The 19,041-nt window shown below is 42.5% G+C and overlaps 1 protein-coding gene and 1 non-coding gene across 2 annotated transcripts in view; one reads left to right on the forward strand and one right to left on the reverse strand.

Annotated features, from left to right (window-relative positions):
- The window catches only part of RHOJ (ras homolog family member J), a 57,289-nt gene that overhangs the window by 35,331 nt on the left and 2,917 nt on the right, over window positions 1-19,041 (forward strand). The window contains exons 2-4 of the mRNA XM_009903684.2: window positions 11,327-11,385; window positions 17,260-17,424; window positions 18,641-18,736. Coding sequence (XP_009901986.1) covers window positions 11,327-11,385; window positions 17,260-17,424; window positions 18,641-18,736 — 320 coding nt within the window. The remainder of the gene's footprint in view (window positions 1-11,326; window positions 11,386-17,259; window positions 17,425-18,640; window positions 18,737-19,041) is intronic.
- On the reverse strand, window positions 15,706-15,777 carry TRNAC-GCA (transfer RNA cysteine (anticodon GCA)). Its single transcript has one exon. It is a non-coding gene; the product is annotated as a tRNA-Cys (tRNA).

Consider the following 19,041-nt stretch of genomic DNA (forward strand, 5'->3'; position numbering starts at 1 on the left):
TATGGAGTCTGGACAAATCCAGTACTCCTGAAGTCTTGCACTTAGCATGCCATGCAGTACACCACACTGGAGACAGCTAGATTCAGTTCAGTGTGCCAAACGTACCCCTGTCCCAGTGGTTTACAGCTCAGAGGATCAGATGCTATTTTAAGTTACACTGCCTTAGCTCTGGAATGATGCCCAAGGCACTGCTCTGCTCTCTGAGCCAGAAAGCAGGCCCAGCTGCAGGTGTCTTGCTCAAATGCACATGGCAGAGCCTGGGACGCACATGCCCTGCTGGTCTATGCCCAAATCTTGCGCCCAAAAAATGTCAGGCCATCACTAGCCACACCTCTGCATCAGGTAGAGCAGATAACTCACGGTAGATTTGGTCAGCTTGCCTGGAACCTGAATGTAAGCAATAAGAAATCCAGGCACAGGCAGTAGCCAAGCTAGTGGCTGCTTCCTGGTTTATATTCCTGCACATTAATCACCTTTCCCCTAATATCAGGTTCTTATGGAAGATACACTCCTACTCCATCTATGTATATTATAGGTAAATGTTTCTTCCTTTCTAGCTTTGGCTTCTGTACTGTCTATTGAAGACAAGGGTAAAAAAAGGCCATTTTTCCCCTGAATCACATCCAGCAGCAGCAAGATGTGCCACAGTGCACGGCAAGCTGTAGCACTAATACTGCCAGAGTAATATCTCATGTCCCATCCCGACCCAGCACCCAGAACAAGTCCATCTTAGCTCCATGCTCCTCATTCCTTGGTTGTTCTACCACAATTGCCAACACTGATTAATGTGGGGCAGTACTGAGACATGGTATGGCCAGTGCCCAAAAGACCCACTGGTCACTTTTAGCCAGGAGCTCTTCAGGAGTACATGAAACTAAAGTTTCACCATCTGACAGCATCAAAGTCCTCAAGGATTCAATTCACTAAAGTCATATTAAAGTGTTTTTGCTGAGGTCTCTTTCTCACCAAGTACCTGAAACCTCTTTCAAGTTCAGAGCATAGGATTTTCTACCAGTACAAATCACTGAGATATAGCCACTCTACCATCTGAAGGTCCAGCCCATGGTGAGGGCAATGTGTTCACAGCAGAGCAGAGATTTCATGCCCATCCATCAATATTATCTGTTCCCACTACCCTCTAACTCAGATGAAGGCAGATCACCATGGCTTTTAGGAAGACACTAACAGCAAAAAAACCAGGGCTGTTAGGCAGCATTGCCTTCCCAGATTGCTTTCCTCTCCCTACCAGGCAAAACCAATCCTAGTTCTGATCTTTGAGCAGTGCTAGAAAAATAGCGGCAGAGATCTGCCTTAATTCCTCTCAACTATGCTGAAAGCCTTGCCCTCTCATGCTCCAGAGTTATTTTGTCAAACACCCTGTGGATTGCCTGGACAGTTTTCAGTGAGATTTGTCTCATTTTTGACCCTAATCTTCCATTTAGTCTGACTCTTTTATCAAGTCTTGTGTTCCCTTGATAACCAGATGCTCGACATAACTTTGGAGATAGTCTTTTTCCCAGCACTTAACTGCAGCTAGAGGAATGACTTGTTGCTTTACACTAACAGAGGAGAGGACCTAGGAAAACTGTCAAAGACTCCCTTTACTCTTACTTTTTCTCCTTGGGGTAAAATTTAGACTCCTTGATCTGCTTACCCTGTCCTCAGCATCACCATTAGGTGATTCCAAATACATCCTTCACAGAACCGAGTTTCAATAAGCAGTTGACTTAAAGAGCCTTGACTGACTTTATCTGTGTTACTATAAATTGAAAATGCCATGGCAGGTCCAAATAAATATTTAAACACCAATTATCAGTTACTCTTTAATAATTTCAGAGTTCCTCCACTTCTGCTGTTGACTCGAACCTTAATTGTTGTGCTATGGTGATGGAAGGTTTAAAAATCATAGAATCATAGAATTGTTTCAGTTGGAAAAGACTTCTAAGATCATCAGATCCAACTGTCAGCTTAACACCACCATGGCCACTAAACTATGTGGTGTGCATGTCTACACATTTTTTTAACACCTCCAGGAACAGTGACTCCACCACCTCTCTGGGCAGCCTATTCCAATGCCTGACCAAACATTTAGAAGACATAAAAATACAGAATACAAAAATAGTCTACATTCTGCCTTTCAATTTTTGGATAGGCTCACATTGAGGTCACAGGTAAAATTTTGTCCTTTCATTCATCTCAATGCCACAAAAAAATTCCACAGTGTCAGGAAGAGCACTTCCCCATCAAAATTAAGAAGACAGTTAGTATTCTTCATTGTTTAGGAACAATCATAACATTTTCTGTAAGACGTTCAGGTTCTACCTATTTACATTATAGAATGCTACATTTGTTCCTTTGTCTATCATTTGCCTAGGTTTAGTAGTATTGGTTTCAGTAAAGAGTAAAAATACCCTCCATTATAGTACCATTGGAACAGACATCAGAATCTATTTGCCTGCAAATTTAGTGCGTTTACCTAGGCAGTTATTACTAGTTTCTAACTCAGGAACAGCAATGCCTTCCATAGGGAAAGTTGATGGTGCAGTGAGCTGCAGTGCACAGCCCTCTGTTTAAGAGAGAATGAAATCTAACAAAACATTTGGACACAATGTTAATTGTTCTTCAATTGCCCGAGCACTATAATCATGTTAGTCTTTTCCATTTAACATAGCTTTCCACAATGGTGAGGTCCCAACAGCTCCCTCAGGACTTTATTACTGGAGAAACAAGGTGCTCAAGGTTCCTTGGACTCTGTTATCAGCAAAGCTGAATTTGTTTAAGGATGGATTAGCACAGCAATAACTCACTGAGATGCTGGGGAAATCCTCCAGTGCTGATTTTACAAACAACAAGACCAATGATTCTAATAAATCAATTTCACTCATGCTGTATATAAGTAAGTAATGTTCCAGACTGGGAAGAAGCTGGCTCGTGTTTTAGTGTTGTACCTGTTCTGAAAGCTTTGGGAATTTCCATTCTCTTTCATCGATTTCTGGACTAGACTCATTCTGCTTGATCCTCCTAATCCACCTCCACTGCTTATGTTCTTTGTCATGTAAACTGGACAATGCTGAAGTCTGAATTCTCAATGCATTATGAATGATTTACAGCATTTCATATCATCTGCTTGAATAAAAATAATTGCTGGACTGGTACCTCTTTTCTGTTTGCTGTCTCTGCATGATAAATACTCAGCCGTGAATAGCTGTAACCTTTTTTCCTCTCAGGATGCAAAAAACCTACATCGTATAAGTCATAAATCTTACTCCAGGATGACACTCTCTACATGAATCTATTCCTGTTGCAAAATGGGACAATGGAGCTGTCATTTGGTGTCACCCTGCTTTCCCAAACCAGCTGTAATGCGAGTCAGAGGTGGGTATTTTCCCATCAGTTCCACTGGAATCCTCAAACCTGCATGGACAAGGCAGAGGGGAGAGTGTGCCCCTTGCTGCATGCAAGAAATAAAAGTCCAAGGTTTAGAGCAATCCCTAGAAGCAGTAGAGAAATGTTTGGAAGGGAAACATTTTAAAGTGTTTGGATATTGCTCCTCTGATGCTTCCAGAAGTACCTGAAATGTCTTGCTGAAAAAGCTTGTCTCTGCATAGCTGGTCCCAGACTTCCCAGAGTCCTTAACATTGACATCCACACCATGGGAGCATTGCAGGAGCATGCCTTCCATTTTGTGAGATGCCTTCAGTAGGCATTTGAGTTACAGTCTGCCAATTTTCCATACAACTGCAGAGTTGTATAGAAGTTGTATAAAAAGAATATAATATAAAGGCTTACTAATACAAAAGTCAAGAAAGATTTAATTTTAGCCTTAAGAAAAGCATAAAGAACTGCAAAACTCATTAAATAATGAGAATTATCAACCAATGCAAGCTTTAGAACAGCCATTGAGGGATGACAGGTAGAAATAGGAAAATCATGTTTCCTCTGGCTACATCATTAATGAAACCATTGCTAGACCACACTGTCTAGTCCTAATGAATGCTTGAAAAAGAATTTGGAAAAGAGCTATAAGAATGACAGCTATTAGAACAAGAAAATATGCCTTGTAGGAAGACACTAGATAAGCTATTTAGAGCAAAATAAATGGTGCTACGAGTTCTATCTGGCATTAAAATCACTAAATGTCTATGTCCTAAAAGACAAAGCAATGAATTCCTCACCACCTCATCAGAGCAAGAGCTACACTGAGTGAAATCAGCTGAATCCTAGCCCTGGAGGCCTCTCTGTGCTCCCAACACAGGGAGCAGACTGGAAATGTTTTTCAGATATTGTAAATATCAGATGGGCAAAAGTATTTGCTCAGCAGAACATAGACCTCATTCATTGATGAGGTGACAGAAATTGGTGAGGTTTACTTAGAGCCTTTCCTTCAAAAAATGCTGGCTCTTGGAGCCCCATATGATCTAGTGGTAGATGATTACAGGAGCAATTAATGAATAATATTTAGTACAAATTACATCTAAAGTGCAGTATTTAGGCCAGTTGCAGGGCAAATTAGCATGGTTCTAATTGTCCTTTCAGAAAGAACATGGTTAAACTACGAGAAAAGTCTGATGTAGAAAATCACTTTGGCTACAATCAAACCTTGCTTGTCAAGAAGGAGGAAATGGGGGAACATGCCATGAGCAATGCATAACTCAGTTTCCTGGAGATGATCTTCACATGGGCAAGTGAAGAATGGTTGAGTCACGATCTCTAGCAGACCCTGGGTGAGCCAAAATAGGATTTATAAATGCACCTGAAGCACTTAGAAGGTACCACCAAAAATGCACTGCCCACATTTTTCTTTCTGTTGAATATTCACAGCTGCTGCATCTTAAGCCTGGGATATCAAGTTTCAGATCAGTTACTTAAATGCCTGTTACGGGAACCAAAGGCCATTAGAGAGCAAAATTGCTCTGAGAGATGTTTGAGTTTCAGTACCTAACAGGAATGTTACAGGGACCCTCACATTTCAGTCACAGGAAACTTTATTTAGAAGCTAAGCAGAACAAAGAAAAATTCCTCTTCTTCAAACTCCTAAAAAATCCACCCAGTCCTCTCTAGGGTAAGCCCTGGAGAGCAAAAGATATCTATAAAGAGGAAGGGGATTGCCAGTTCATTACAAAACCTTTCACAAAACTGCCTTCAGGAAGGAAGGAAGATGTTACCCAGAAAGCAAAGATATCATCAGCATCCCCCAGGGGTATCAGGTGCTGGAGAACACACCACATGCATTATATCAATAACAACTTCACAGAAATCACTCTGAAAGGTGCCAGAGGAAGGAACCTAAGGTCCCTGAGACCCTCTGGCACTGTCCACAGACAATGCACTAGTTCACAAAGAGACAGTCTGGACTTGAGTCATGCCTTGCAAAGATAATTATCAGAGACCAAGTAAAATCTCCTGGGGAAATCATTGATTGGTGGCTCCTTCTAAGGAGTTCAATTTAAACTTCAAATCTGTCATGAGGAAAATAAAAAATAAAAAAACTGTAACAAAACAAAAAAACACAAAAAAATCAAACAAACCACCAACCCAAAAAATCCCCCTCAGAATTGCAGTGAACTGCATGATTTATATGAATGATTTAGCAATAATTCTAGTAAAGAACACTAAGGAAACTGGGCACAAATGGTTCTGGCATTTCTGAAAATGTTCTCATGTTATGGGTTGGTGCTTCAGCACATTTGAGGCATTTTCACAAGGAAGAAGGTGTATCAGCTTCTGAATTTACTGCAAGAACTAAAAAGGAGATTTGGTTCTCACCTCCGTAGGAGCTGCTCTAATCTTCCAGAGTAGCACTGTGGTTCTAGTCCCTGCCATTGAATATAGAGCAGTTCATTTATTGTTGTGTCAGTAAGTTGTATGTTCCTTTGTGAATTTGATTTTTTTCCCCTTTCCAAATGTCCTGGGCATGGTTAGTGTGCCCCAAGCCAAAGCAAAATATTTCACTCTACAACTGAAAATTGTGTTTGACTAGAAACAGGGCAAAGTGCATTTTATATCTAAAATACATTTGTCTATGTGTATGCATATGTATTTTAAAGTAAAATATATTTCTCAGTCTTTCTCATTGCTATCCTCCCTCCTTAGTATGTGATGTGTATTCAAAACATGGATCAGATCCAGCTCATTTCATGTTGAGCTTCACCCAATACATACATGCTGGAGCAAAGAATTTTGGGTTTGAAGTAGCATTGTGAAACTGAGCACAAGCTGAAGCCAAGAGTTTAAAACACTGCTGCTTGCTCTTGAGTGAGGCCTCTATGAACAAGCACCTTTGGAAATGAAAGGAAATATATAAGGTACATGTGAAGAGTTTTCCATCTAGAAATGAAAAATCTAGTCAAGTGTCTACCCATAACTTAAAGTAGTAAGAACCCAAAACTTCCATCTACTCTACTACAGCTGACCAAAAATTGCTCTTCCTATTTTATCCTCTTTCCCAACTGTAAAAGAAACAGACTTGGGCATTTCTACTACATGTCAACCAGATTTGCAGTTGTTCCTATACTGGTGGCCGTTAGTCTGTGTTAAGTACCATGCATCAGGTGCATACTATCATAGTGAACACACAGATGCACAAATGCAGAAGACAGCCCTTATGAACGCCTGAGGCTTAACACTGACTAATTTGCCCAAAAAAATAGTCTTTCCATCCAGGCAGGTGCTACCATCTCTGCTTGTTGTCACAGTCCTGATACCTCTCTCCAAAGTAGCTGCACCTTAGTCTGTTGACAGGAGGGAGAAGGTTATTTCTCCCATGTGGCATCACATCAAGCATTTCTTAAGATATGGTGTTTATGCTGGCTAGTGGTTTCACAGTCATGTGTTTCTGCAAGGACTTCACAAGAATTCCCTATGATGAGTACATTCACTCTCCCGTACCACAGCTAAGCACATCTGAGCTATTGCATCTTAGATTTGTGTCATACCAGAGACTTATGTGTTGCTTTGCACTATTAATGAAACATAAGGGAATCTGGGAGGGCAGCAAAAAATTCTGTCAGCATAGACCATGGACATTGCTGTTGTGTGGCTGAAGGGCTCTTCTGTGTGTGCAGTTCAATCCCACAGAGTTTCCAGGGCTTTGCTATAAGCAAATCAAAAACAATGAGGGAAGAACTTGGCAAAGTCTGACTATTGACAGGTGAATTTGTGCAACCTGGACAACATCAACAGAAATTGTCATATTGTACCCAGGAACACAAACTAATCACTTATTTTAAAATAGAGCTCCCGGCTCAGACCAGTTTATGGTCCATACACCAGATCCAGCCCACAAAATAACTCCATGTAACACCTTGCCTTTCTGCTGTGGCCTTCAATCTAGACAGCATGTTTCAGAGGTCTGTGCTGAAACTCCTTTAGCAAAACCCCTGGAGCACACAGACCTGCAATATAGCCCTGGTGATGATCCAAAATAGTTATTCAAACTCTAGCAAGAAATATCCAGCAAATTTATGATCTAACTAACATTTTAAAAGCTATGCTTTTTACATCCTGCACTTGGTTAAAACCACCCAGTGAAAGGAGGAAAATGTCTGCCCTGTCATATCGTCTGATGCAAGCCAGGCTGGAGCCAAATGAGAATCAGAGCTGTGCAAGTATTCAGCCACATTTTATTGCAGTCCCCACTGCACTTGGTGTTAAAGGCCATGCTGCTTCAGTGTTTAACCAATATATCAATATAGCCAGTAAATGGCAAGGAGAGTTGGGATTTATCTTGTTACTGCAAGACTGCTCATAAAGCTGAATTCACAAGCTGCTAAAAGAGCCTCCGTTACCCAGTGACTGGGAAGGAATTCTGTATTGTCTTTGCAAAGGCTTGGCCACTAAGAAAACACAGTAACAGAGTAAGTAAGAGTAAACTGAAATAAAGCCAAAACTGAGGCCTACAAATCTAGAAGAACAATCTCAGCTCATAAATCTGACCTACCAAGTGGACATGATGAACAGCCTTTTGCCTTACAGAGGCAGACTGATAAACTCACAGTATAAAAATGCCATGATGTTTTCACAGGCAAAAGCCATTTATTTGACATCTGTTTTGCCTGCATGCAAGTGTGGTGGAGATTTCAGCACCAGTATGTTAATCTAGACATTGCTGTTTCAAGAGCCAGTGATTATTTGAATTGTCAGTGTGAGCCATTTGGATCCACTGCATTCAGAGCCAGGAATACAAAGACAGCAGTTTGCCTGTTGCTGAAGTTTAGCCAAGAAGATAGTTTTGCTGGGGTGGTATCTGTAAACTTAGAAAGATGATGCAGACAGGAATGATATCTTCTGATGATCAACTAGATTAGATCAACAACAAGAAAGTATAGAAGATGATAGGGAAAACAAAAAGGGAAAGTAAATAGGAAAATAAGAACAAAAAAGAAGATGAGAAAGAGAAAAGGGGAGGGGGAAAGGGGGGGAAGTAAGAAAAAAGATAAATGACTGGTGCCACACAGAAATTCAGAGCAGGACCCATAAGAGGCGGGATGCTCTAGGAAGAATTAAAGTGTGATGTGCAAGCTTTTTCCAGAAGCTCTTGTATTTCTTAGCCCTTGTGTGTATAAAGACTATTGGTAGGACACCACCAATGTCTTTATACCCCCCTCAGCATTTCCCAGAGGTCACCAAGAGTCTAAATGAACTGTACAAACGATCAATAACTGTTCCATGTGTGGCTCCACAGACATGTTACAAAATATTCATGGCTTCATAGACTACAGAGGACAGATAGCTTAGGAAATGTTACAGCATATTCTTCTGGCAAAGCACAGCACACTAGAGATGAACTAGACCTCTATCCAAACAGCTCATCTCCAAATCATATCAACTGATGGATCAAGGCAACAATATCGTATCTGTACCAGGGCTTTTTGCCAGCACAGCTCTGTCAGTCAGATGGCACCAAGAGGTGGGACAGCAAGACTTCGCAGCAGCCCAAGTCCAGATAGAGTAAATTGCAGTGTGACTTTTCAGTTTTAAAAACACTGAAGACCCAAGGTGATCTTTGTAAACAAGACCCAGCTCAGTTTGCCTGCACTCAGGGTTAGCCAGCCTGAAAGGCAGAGCCGGTTAACTGCTCTAGTACTGACATATGGCAAATGTCTCTTCATATTCATCAGATATGTTAGATCACCTGCATCTCTAAGCAACCCATGGCCATGCAGCTGTCCTGTGAACATCCTGCTTTGGGGGTGCTCTGCAGACTCCATACTTATTCAGCCAAGGACAGAGAGTATAACTGATGTTCACAGGCAGCCCTTAAACACCATGTGTAGTCCTAAATACCATCTCAGCCAGCTGAGACTAATGCACCACAGCTGGAAAATTGCTGTCAGCTGAAGGGTACATCTTCCCACAGCTGGTCCTTGAGCAGACTATAACCAGCAGAACAGAACTGGATCTTGCACTTCCTGACACAAGGGCATATTGAAGGCTGGCCAAGGTTTCAACTGGAAAAAAACAGCCATCTCCCATCTGCCTCCAGCAAGCTGTGCAGGACCACCTGTGGCCCCCATTGCTTCTGAAAATGAAGCCAAGGAAAATGTATTCTCAGTAGATTTGTGCAGTTCATATCTCTACAGGGACATTTTGAGACTCCCTACACCACAAAAACTTGAAAACTAGGGCTCTGGGGAGATTTTGTTGACATTATTTTATTTAAGTCAGATTGAAGCAAGAGAATGGGGCATCTGACCTGTCTCCTGTCTGTGCTGGTACCCATCTCCCCACCCTGGTACCTCTACCCTGCTGGGCTCTTTCAAACATAGACATTTATGGTCAATATCTAACTCCATTTTGAGCTGCCTTGGGAGCTGCACTGTGTAAAAGCTACCTCCTGAGCTGAGCAGCAGGAGAGAAGTTCTCAGCCTCTTTCCCATCTCATGTTTCTCCCACACATCACAAGACAGCCCCAGTAGCAGGTAAGCGCAGCCCAGCTTGTTCTCATCAGCAAATCTGGTCCTTGGTGAGCCTTTGTACCTTCAAGATGTCAGGTTTTTGTTCTGTTTATAAGCTAGCAAAATTACCCTGTCGCTTTGCAAGCAAGTAAAGCTGCTGAATAATCAGTCTGTCCAGCCATGCTGACAGAAACTTCAGGTCCAAGAGATTTCAGACAGGACATTTTTGCCCAGTGCAGGAACTCTTAACTTCTATGAACTTGTGGATGCTTTGCTCCTACAAAAATCTTATAAGCAAGAACCTATGTGATGCTTTCAAGCCTTCACTTTCCCAAAAGTAATTAGTAATCTTTCTCAGCTCTCCTTAATTACAAATTGTGCAATCAGATCAGCCAGTCAACACCAGTCTTAGCCCTCCCTGCCCCAATCATAGCTCTGTGCTCACTCCAGCTGTTTGCCCCGGTGCTTAAACAACAACAAAAAAATTAGTCTGTGGGCAAGAATACCATTATTTTGAGCAACCTTCCTGATGAACAAACTTTTCCTGTTGACTAATAGGTGGAATTGGATTCTTTCCCTTTCTTTCCAGTTGAGTAGTAATGATTTAAGCAGGCTAACTGGTTAACTAAATATCATTAACACAGATCATATCCTTTATACAAAAAGAATACCGATTGCAGATATCAGTTATTAATGAGGTTCATCCAAAGGCAATGAGAAAAGTTTTTCATCAGTATTGATGGGCTCCAAATGAAGTCCAAAGTGAAACCTTCAAAAAGAGTAAACATGCTGAGTGTGATCAATAAACTAAACTATGCTTTCCTTCATTTGCCACAGAATCTGTTCAACATCCCTGCAAATATTAGCAGTCCTCTTTCTCCTTGGCCTTTGAAGCATCCACCAGAGACTCCCATATATTAAGAACTGCCACTGACCTGTGATAGCATGCATCAGCACACCTCCACTGACACCCACCAAACATCAACCACTACTGAACATTTCATCATTTCAAAGCCTGGAAGAAATAAAATTATTTTTAAACCCACTCTCAATTATCCATGACAAGCATACCCCGATGCTCATGGTGGGAAGGCAGGAATTCTGTACTTTCAAGTCCTGGAAACTCATGGTGGTTGCACAGACAGAAGTAAACATTCTCTAGTCTCCTGGTATTTCATAGCAGCAGTCTGTGCAGCTCATCAGTCTTGGCTGTCTGTAAGGAAGTAAGAGTTTAGCTAAAGGATTTGCTTTTGTTGTGACTTTAGGTTGGCTTTGAATTGGGTTGAATAGATGTGTTTGGTTTAGGATGCACATTGTAAGATGTGCTATTGTGTCTGGCACAAGGGTTTAGTAGCATTTTAGGATTAAAACTCATAAAAATGGGGCCACTGGACCGTGGATAAACATTGCCTCTTGTTTCTTTCTTCCAGTAACTGTGACTGTGGGAGGACAACAGCACTTGCTGGGACTTTATGACACTGCTGGGCAGGTAAATTACTGCAAAACATTTATAATTTTCCATTCCCATGGTTTGTTTATTACTGCTGTGTACTGGGCTTTATTATTATTGCCATTTGTGGGGGGTTGTTTTACAAGTATTAACAATCAGTTGTGAGTTGCAATGGTTGGACTTTCGACCTTTTAATTATCTACACAGAGCTTTCTTTCTGTCTCAGCAATAAAACAGACACAAATGCATTCATCCCTAAGAATTAATTTTGAGCAAAAACCTAAAGCCTGATTAGGCTATTCAGCCTCCCATATATCAACCTCCTACAGCAAATATGGTTTCATATAAAGCCAGCGTTTTCTTACATTAACCACATGGTGGCATTGAAGATACAGAGAAAAATTCCTATTTCCAAGATCAGAAACCTAATGTAATACGGCACCAGCCTGTCAGTCACCAGATACTGACTTTTTAAATGGTAACCCAGTCAGACTGGCACCCATCCCGACATCCTTCACCCAGGACAAGGGTGTCCATTACAGGAGACTCTGTACCCCATGCTTACTTACATATATCATGTTTTCACTTCTTCCACTGTCCAGGATCTCACACAGTGTGCTTGCAGTAAAAGTCTGTAGAACAGTACTGATCTGCAGGCCATTTTCACCCCTAGAGAGGAGTGAGCATTTCTTACTCCCTTACTCTTGTCAGCCAATACAAGGGCACAGGGAGCAACACATTTTCATGGTTAAATTTCCCTCTCCTATCTCCAAATGCTAACAAGTGATAGAATAAAGAAAGAACCACAATCTGCACAGAAACCCCACAAAAAAATGATCTGCTGGGAACGGAATGAACAGGTCCCTCACAACCTGGGAAGGTTGAAACCCATATACACCATCTCCTGCACTCAGAGCTGGCACTGAAGGGAGCAGGAGAGAAAAGCAAATTTGGGAGCCTGCTTCATTCTCTGGGACCCAGCAGTGCTTTGTTTTCAGGAACACTTCTGGTCTGTGTTTTTTATTGGCCATGTCTGACAGCTATAAAGTGCATAAACAATGCAGAAGACCCTCCTTCTCTGCAGAAGGCCACTTACAGCAGAATGTACTTTGCATCAGTATGCAAAGAGGTGAAAAAAACTGCATCAGGACAGCCTGCTACTTCCAGAAAAACCTGAACTCAGCAGGACTGGGGTTTTCACTCTTTGGGTTTCACTGTCTATGATTTTATTCCTGTCACATGTGTGTAGGCAGCAACAGTCACTTGATTTCCAGCTTGGTGTCACTTACCCTTCACCCATCCTTTCTATTCACATGGTGCAAACAGATGATTCAAATCCAGTCTCAAAATATGACCCAAGCCCTTGTCCTGTGTTCAACTTCCTGTTCTACACTCACAAATGCAGAGCTTGGAGTATGTCTGTCATGTTCCAGCAGTACTGCAAGCGTTTGCAAATGAGACTGGAGTTACATTCAGTTCTCAGCTTTTACTTAGCATCTTAATATTTCTAATTGTAGGGCTGACAGTTCCACCTGCCACCCATTTCCTCAGCAACACATCCTCTTACTTGTACTCCTGAGCCAGAAGAAACACGAATCTATCTCCTTGGCAAAGTTCACTCTTCCATCCATATTCCTCTAGAGTCATTTTGCCAGCTACTGCTTCAAAGTGAGCCACCTGTCTCCAAGCACCATTTCTAACTTGTCAGGCTCATTTTCCTTTCAGACCTTGGTCCAGAGGATGTGGCCATCTAGTCAAAACTTGAAGCATGAATCACTTCTTGATGACTAGATTCTATCTCCTTAGAGGCTGAAAGGACAATGCTTCCCACATGCTCAAATTAGAAGGACAGATCATATGGATTTTTTTTCCTCTCTCCTTCTCCTTATATTATGTGGCTACCAAAAGCATTGGTGTGAAGGCATAGTCAAAAATAGCACTTAATGTTACAATGATATAAAACAAATGCTAATGAAATAACAATTGGAGAATATAGTCTTGCAACAGGACCTTCTGTCAGCTGGAAAGGAGAGCTGGCAGAGGCCCCTGATTTGGAATACCTGGTTTTCTGCACCCCTGGCACAAAGAGTCCTAGGAGGGAAAACACTGCTTTTTTTCCCCAGGCTGGCCTCAGATGTGGAATGCTTTAACAGGCTGACATGGTAGGGAGAATACATGAGATCAGAATGGTAGCCACACAAAAAAAATACACCAGACATGTTTTGCTGTATTTTCTGGACTCAAACACTGGAAGACTGATTGCAGCAATAGAGCAGGGAGGGAGCAACATCAGTCAATGTTATCTCAGCTGCAGCAAGTCACAGACAGGTAACTCAGGTAACTTGGAGGGCCACAAAAATGGTCCAAGGGCTGGAACACCTCTCCTATAAAGAAAGGCTGAGAGAGTTGGAGTTGTTCAGCCTGGAGAAGAGAAGGCTCCAGGGAGAACTTATTGTCACATTTCAGTACATAAAGAGGGCCTATAAGAAAGAAAAGCACAATCTTTTTAGCAGGACCTGTTGTGACAGGACAAGGGGTGATGGTTTTAAAATGAAAGAGACAAGATTTAGATAACATGTAAGGAAGAAGCACTGATAGCTTGGTTTTAACACTGTAATATGGTAGATGCTCCATGCAGGGAAATGGTCCAGAGCAGGTGGGTTGGGACTCTGAAGCAACCTGATCTAGTTGAAGATGTCCTCACTCACTGAAAGCAGATTGGACTAGATGACCTTTAAAGGTCCCTTCCAACTTAAACCATTCTGTGATTCTACAACTTATAAAGGCCAGGCCTGGCACTGCCATTTCCATGCCAAACCAGTGGCCAGGCAGTGTAACTGGAAAGCCAGGCTGCAAAATGCAAAGACCAGCTGGGAAAAGAAATTAATGACCAGCTACAGCCCAAGGCCACAGTAACTCATGTCCCTTCCCAAGCACCATTATCACCAGCTGCAGCACTCCTGGATGTGCCCCATACCCATGGGATATCCATGGCTTCAACAATCTCTGAATAAGAAACGAGCCATTGCAAGTTTTTATAGCCTTCTCCTAGAAAGTAGGCATTAACAGAGTCTTTGATGCGGTCTGAAGGTTCCTGTCCGCCCACAGGCATAGGTATGTGAGCCTGAGAAGAAGCCCAAATCTGCTCTTATCCATGACCTTTGTGTTTGTGCTTTAACACGTCCATGCAAGCTCCCCCATGCCCTGATGGGAGATGACATCTCTCCTACATCATGCATGGCTGTTCTTCCCCATGGTTTACATAATGCTCTGTGCTGCTAAGACAAATCAGGGATGCTTCTCCTGAAAACAGCCTTTCTAGGGGCTCTGAAGGACCACGCAAAATGAAATGAAACGCACAGTCCTATAGCCATCACCTTCGGGCAGAGAGCTCCCGGCTTTTAGTTTGTAATTTTAACGGTACGGTAAGTTCCAGCCCCTCTAAATGCGCACACCTGGAATACAGCAGGTGGTTATATGTAGCCGGTTCGTTGCCAGAATCCTGTCACGTTTCCGTGAGGGCTTGCTGCCACCCCGTGGCCATTTCAGGAGGCCGACTTGAGGACAGAAAAGGCCATTGCGAAGCACCTCACACCGGCTCGTATAGACTGCGGTACACACAATCCCGCGTTTGATGTTCTGGCTTAGAATGGTGCCCCATAATTAGGCCAGGCCTTCCTAACCTGCAGCATCCACATAAAACTAATATCTACCCTAAACATCTCCTGGCACACTTTGACTCCATTTACTTTTGTCTGATCACTTGTTACATGGAGGAAGAGACTGACACCTCACTACGATCTCCATTCGGGTAGTTGTAGAGATCTCCCCTCAGCCTCCTTTTCTCCAGGCTAAATAACTCCAGTTCCCTCAGGTGCTCCTCATAAGACTTCTCTAAACGTTTGCCAACTTTGTTGTCCTCCCTTGGGTGCATTCCATTACCTCAGTGTCCCTCTCACAGCAAGGGGCCCAAAGCTGAACAAAGTGCTGAAGGTGCAGCCTCACCAGTGCAGCACGATGGGAAGATTGTTTCCCTACTCTTGCTGGCAACACTATCCAGGCCAGGATGCTGTTGGCCCTCTTGGGCACCTGGGCACACTGCTGGCTCATGTTCAGCCAGCTATTGACCAACACCCCCCAGGTGTTTTTCTGCCAGGCAGCTCTCCAGCCCCTCTGTCCCAAGGCTGTAACGCTTCATGAGGTTGTTGTGAGTCAAGTGCAGAACACCTGACACTTGGCTTTGTTAAACCTTATACAGTAGACCTTGGCCCATTGATTGAGCCTGTCTAGATATCTCTTTAGAGCCAAGTATGCACCTGGCTGGAATGGCAAACCCAAGGACTTAAAAAAGTAACTCTCAGGGGGCACCCAGATTTGAACTGGGGACCTCTTGATCTGCAGTCAAATGCTCTACCACTGAGCTATACCCCCAGCTGCATGTTTCATACCAGCTGTGTACTTATTGTGTATTCAGTAAACAAGACTTCAAAGGGAAGATTTGCCAGTCTCAATTTATAATTAAGACGTCTCATTTGTTGACTCAACTAAAGCAAGACAGAAACAAGGTTAAGACACAATTCAATCTAGGCACACAGGGATGGAGTCCTGCATCAGTTTCTCCAGCAGTTCAGAGAGCAGCTTGCATTGCTCCTCACCCTAATGTGGGTTGTTCCTACCTCAAATAAATGTTCTCAAGCCTGAGCAACACACCTGTATATTTTTTTTTTTCTTTTCATTGCATTATTTACTGTTTCAGTATCTGCAAAGCAAAACTGCAGCTGCTGAGTTTTCAATGTAGTTATAACCAAAAGAGACCATAGCACAGAGATTTGAGGCTTGCCCAGAATGCAGAAACTATAAACTAAAAAAACTAGGGCTCACTGAGGCCTTACGGCAACATGTATTACCATTTCCCACACTATAATGTTATGCTGCTTCTCATTTTTATAAATTCTGAATCCCAAAAAAAATCTTCAGAACAGATGTATCCTCTCTAAAAGCATCTGGTTGGTGACACTGAAATTTTCTAACAGGTTTCATTGAAAAGTACATAGCAGACACAGCCACATATGCTCTCACAATCAGAAAGAACCAGTCTATCCCTTTCACACGGCTAGCAAAACCTCTGCTCACTCTCAACATCTCAAGCCTGAAGACAGACCTTAATTCTTCCTTGAAACTTGGCTATCAAAGCCAGCTCACAACATAACACAGCTGTGCTTTGATCTGTTTGAAAATTCTCCCTCTTCACAACTAGCCCACAGAGAAAACATCTCTCCTTCTCCAGGCCAGGGCTTGTGGAAACACTAAATCAGCCCCGGTGATTTACCCAGATCACTGCAGGCTGGATTTGATCTGCTTTGCACTTTCAAGATGAGTGCCTTTTTCTGACTGACACATCACTGCATACCATACATGACTGTGATGGCACCAATAGCCCAGAGACCCATATTTATTGTATATGATCAAGTCCACAATGCCTACTGGGGTATAGAAAGCACATAATATTAACAGAAAAGTCCCTAGAGATGTGTGTCATCAGCAGAGATCAGCTAGTGGGGACTGTTTAATAATACTTCGCAGGATGGCATCACACTGCTGGAGGGCTGAGGCCAGTACACACAAGACCAATTTTTATTACACTGCTAGAGGCAGCCACAGTGGATGCTGTTTAACACTACCCTCTACACCAGCACCGTGACAGATAATACACACACAAAAAAACAATTAGCTTTTTGGAGTAAAGATGCTGAAAAAACAGCACTGCTGGCCCAGGGCACATGACTCTGCTCATTAATCCAGCATGTATGAGCATGGAGGGGTAGTGTTGAGCAGCTGAACAAGAACAAACAGGATGTTCCCATTTGCGGTAATCCCTTACCCTGTAACATTCTTGCCATTTTCTGCTGGTAGGAGGACTACAACCAGCTGAGACCGCTGTCCTATCCCAACACTGATGTGTTCCTGATCTGCTTCTCAGTGGTGAACCCTGCCTCATACCACAACGTCCAGGAGGAGTGGGTGCCTGAGCTCAAAGTCTGCATGCCCAACGTGCCTTATGTCCTCATAGGAACACAGGTAATGCTTCCCCAGGGCACTTCCAGTCATCAAGGTGTCTACAGAGTGAGAAGGCTCCTGCCCTACCCCAAGGATGGCTGGAGGCTGAGCTTTGTGGAAGGATTTCCTATTTAACATCTTATGTGAAATGCAGCCAGACTTCTCCATTAGAGAAAAACTCAGGGACTAGGAGTGAAAACCAACATGAAGATTTCCCATTATGTTAGTCACAACTGGCAAAACTTATCCCATCCTCTCAGTTAAATGCATATTAGCTTATACATCGGCAACAAGGCATAAATACCTACAGGGGAAAAAAGACTTCTGACAGGCCTTTAGTAAGGGGGGGGGGGGGGGCGGGGAAATCTAACAAAGTCTATTGTTAAAAGCAGAAGCTAAACTTCAAACTACATTTTAAGATTTGGAATAAATTAACCAAATTATTTACTTCAAGACATGAAGAGAAAATAGCCTCCCACATACTTTACATCAACATTGCAAACAGGCACTCGCCCTCCAGCATGTGTTGCAGTGAATGTAAGATTAAGTGACCAAACCACTTTATTTTGACCTTAAAATCTAGGAATCTATCAATGAAGTAAAAATACCTTAAATATGGGTTTGCTTCCAAGACAAAGAGTGGCTGGAGACTGTGAGAAGTAACAACACAAGTCTGAAAAGTATCCAAACACTGGACCATAACCAAAATCAAGTTACAGAAACAGATCAAATTCTGGTCAAAACCAAAGTCTTCATGACATAGGAAAGTCAAATCATTCATAGTTTGGCTTTGTTTTCCACACTGGAATAATCTAAAACATCCATTTTAAAATTAAAGTATTACTCTTTGGATCTCACAAGGCAAAAATGGATGGTTTTGAAATGCCAGAATGCTTCATTTTGATAACGTGCAGGACCACATAAGCCTCTGCTTCCACTGTGGCTCAGGCTGGAAGCAACACTTTCCAAGATACATTATGAAAGCCACTAAGAACTGCATCTTTACTGTACCACAGCTGTCTGAAATGTGGTCCAGTAACCTGCCAATGAGAACAGATCAATGTGAAACATAAAAATAGTTTAAAAAAATAAAATCTTTTCTGAAGTATCATCTGAGGCCAGCAGGACAGATGCCCTTATGCAAGGACCTAACTGTGGGTTCATAAGGATATGAACACCTGTCACAAGAATCACATCAAGATGATACTGAGTTCAGGGTTTGTGTACTTTCTACTAGATTGATCTCCGGGATGATCCCAAAACTTTGGCTCGGCTGCTTTACATGAAAGAGAAACCACTCACCTACGAGCATGGTGTGAAGCTGGCAAAGGAGGTAACAGCATTTTCTAAGGTCCCCCAAAACAGATTGAGTTAGTTTCAAGGTGAACTCCTCTGGGGCATGTTGGTCAGTCCCAACCAGACATTAAAGCCGCTGTTCAAATAGGCTGGACACATGTTTTGGCTTCTGAGCCTACTGCTCTGCTGCAACCTGATCAAGCTACATGCAAAGCAGCAAGATGCACAAGACAGCAGCTGGAAACTGGACAGTAAAACAGATTTTACTGCTCACTTTGTCTAAGTCAAGTATTTCTTGTCCAGGCTTCTGACAGCAGGTGCATGTGGCAAGCCCTCCTTTCA

Source organism: Dryobates pubescens, chromosome 5 (genome assembly GCF_014839835.1).
Source record: "Dryobates pubescens isolate bDryPub1 chromosome 5, bDryPub1.pri, whole genome shotgun sequence".
Taxonomy (NCBI): domain Eukaryota; kingdom Metazoa; phylum Chordata; class Aves; order Piciformes; family Picidae; genus Dryobates; species Dryobates pubescens.